Below are 2,464 nucleotides of genomic sequence, written 5' to 3'. Positions count from 1 at the left end.
GGTTTGGGGGTGGGATGGCAGGGGTAGGGGAGCGGTTGGGCTGGGGGAGCTTAAAGGGCTTTGCCAACCCAAACCATCCCGTGATTCCATGATTCTATGATTCAAACCCAAACCTTCTGTCTTCTCCAGGAAGGGCAGCCCTGGGGAGCAGGTGCTGCTTGAGGTTTTTTTTAGAGAAATTGTCCTATCTTTGAAAATGTTGAATTTTATTTTGTACTATTTTCACTGGCTTTGGTGGAAGGAAGTTTTCTGGCCTTCCATGCAGTCCACGACTTCACAGCATCCAGCACAAATGCCCATGCTCCGCACCAGACTCCCCACAGCGAGTCGTGGCTTCCTCCACCCCCTGGATGCAGGGGCCTTGCCGGGTGGGAAATGGGCAATTTTCTCCCCGTTGAAGACCTTCTTAATAAATGTACCAGCACAACCCCCTGAGAAAATCTTCTGGGTTTCCAGCTCAGTGTTTGATGAGGCCACGTCTTCCTATCACCATGCACAAACCCATAATTAGGAACATTTTAGGACTAAATAACTCAAACTCCGGCAAAACTGAGACCCATTGAGTCTCTCTCACAAAGGCCAAGCACAAAGCTGAGATTTGGTCGACTTCCCTGTGCCTCCTTTCCCAAAGCAGCACCCTAAAAGGTCTCTGAATTGAGTGACTTTCTTTAGGATGCAGACTTATTAGCAGAACGCGGCCTATTAAAGCTGCAGCGGATGCGCAGGGATAAACAGATCGTAAAGACGGATGCTCCTTGGGAGAGCCGTAGCACAGAGCTCTTATTGCCTTCTCACTTGCATTTAATGCATAGCATTCACCTGCAGCTTCTGTAGTTCACAGAATCCCAGAATCCCAGCATGGCAGGGGTTGGCAGGGCCCTCGGGAGCTCACCCAGTGCCACCCCCCTGCCCAAGCAGGCTCACCCAGAGCAGGGGGCACAGGACAGCGGCCAGGCGCGGGTTGAAGATCTCCAGAGAAGGAGACTCCACAGCCCCCCTGGGCAGCCTGGGCCAGGGCTCGGGCACCCTCACAGTCAACAAGTTCTTCCTCCCATTCAACTGGAACCTCTTGTGCTTCAGTTTGTGCCCATGGCCCCTTGTCCTGGCACTGGGCACCACTGGGAAGAGTCTGGCTCCGTCCTCGTGACACCCACCCTTAAGATATTAGTTCCTCCCAAAGCTGCGTGATTGCTCTCCCAAGGCTGTCTTATGTGTCCTAAACCTTGGGCGTGGCACTTTTTTTCCATAAAAGATCTTTTAGGTGAGGTCCTTGTGTCTTCTCATGGGATCCCTGCCCACAGGAGCAGTGGTATGAAGGAGCTAAGTCTTCTCACATCATCCCCCTTCCAAAAAACCAAACAAACCATAAAATACGGGCTGACCCCAATAGCCCCAAACCCCGGAGGTGGCTCCTGGAGCGTCCATCTTTTGGTGAGATGCACAGGGCTTCCCCCCATCTCCAACCACACTATGATGAGCACCCTGCACCTCATTTTTGTATTTTCTAAGTAATTTCAGAAGCCGTTCAGTTCGCATCTTTTACTGACTTCTCGGTTTGAAAATTTGCAGAGGAGTTTTGCAAATCGGAGACCTGAGGTATGAAATCGAGCCCGTGGAGAACTCCTCGACCTTTCAACACCTCATTTACCGAAGGGCAATGGAAGGTGGCTCACACCATCCGTGCCACGTGCCCGAAGAGCACAAGGACCACCTGCCCAAAGACGGAGAACTCATGAATGGGAGTCGTCAAATCCTTGTCATCGACGTAAGGACTCCCCACCCTCCCGTGCCGATGTCGCACACTTGTGTGTGTACCTATGGGTTACGTCAAATGCCAGGAGTGCCCCAACCATAGCGGAAATTCCCGTTGCGTTCATAAGAGCATGACAGGGATTTCACACTGTAAAGCATCTGCAAGTCTGGAAGCAAACAGGATTTCTCTGTGGTGACGATGAGCGAAGCACCCTCACCTGGCGTGGAAACGGTACCTACAGCCATGCCCAAGCATCACGCTGTGAAATGAAGACCCCATTTTGTCTCTGGAGGAGCGTTAGGTAGCACTTGGTCAGGCGCAGATCAACCTGCCCTGGGCTTGCTTCTCTCTTGAGATCCCTTCCCACTTGCCGGTTCATCTCACAAACCCTGAGCAAATATTCAGGTCTTAATCATGGTGGTTGAAATGAAAGTGGAAGCAAACAAGAATTTTTTTAGGGCAGTGATGAAGAGGGGAGTTGAGATGTCTGTCAGCTCCAGAGGTAAAAGCAGCTGAAGGCTGCAATAAACAAATCCAAAATGATTAATTATTTTTAAAGACAGTCAGATAACGTTTCTGAGATGTGATCGGAAGCTGTAGTAGATGCAGCGATTTCAATTGTTACTGACTTTCTGTTATAGACAATCTCTTGACAACCTGGTATTTCACTGCCTGACTCCAGAAAGGAAAGCGTAGGCTCTCCAGACGCTC

At 50.5% G+C, this 2,464-nt stretch overlaps 1 protein-coding gene across 1 annotated transcript in view; it reads left to right on the top strand.

Annotated features, from left to right (window-relative positions):
- The window catches only part of LOC104126531 (disintegrin and metalloproteinase domain-containing protein 9), a 33,056-nt gene that overhangs the window by 5,113 nt on the left and 25,479 nt on the right, over positions 1-2,464 (top strand). The window contains 1 exon segment of the mRNA XM_035894475.1: positions 1,570-1,765. Coding sequence (XP_035750368.1) covers positions 1,570-1,765 — 196 coding nt within the window.

This window comes from Egretta garzetta, unplaced genomic scaffold (genome assembly GCF_000687185.1).
Source record: "Egretta garzetta isolate BGI_Z169 unplaced genomic scaffold, ASM68718v1 scaffold1030, whole genome shotgun sequence".
In the NCBI taxonomy this organism is placed as follows: Eukaryota; Metazoa; Chordata; class Aves; order Pelecaniformes; family Ardeidae; genus Egretta; species Egretta garzetta.
Note: the sequence above shows the minus strand (reverse complement) of the source record. Positions and strands in the feature narration are given on the sequence as shown.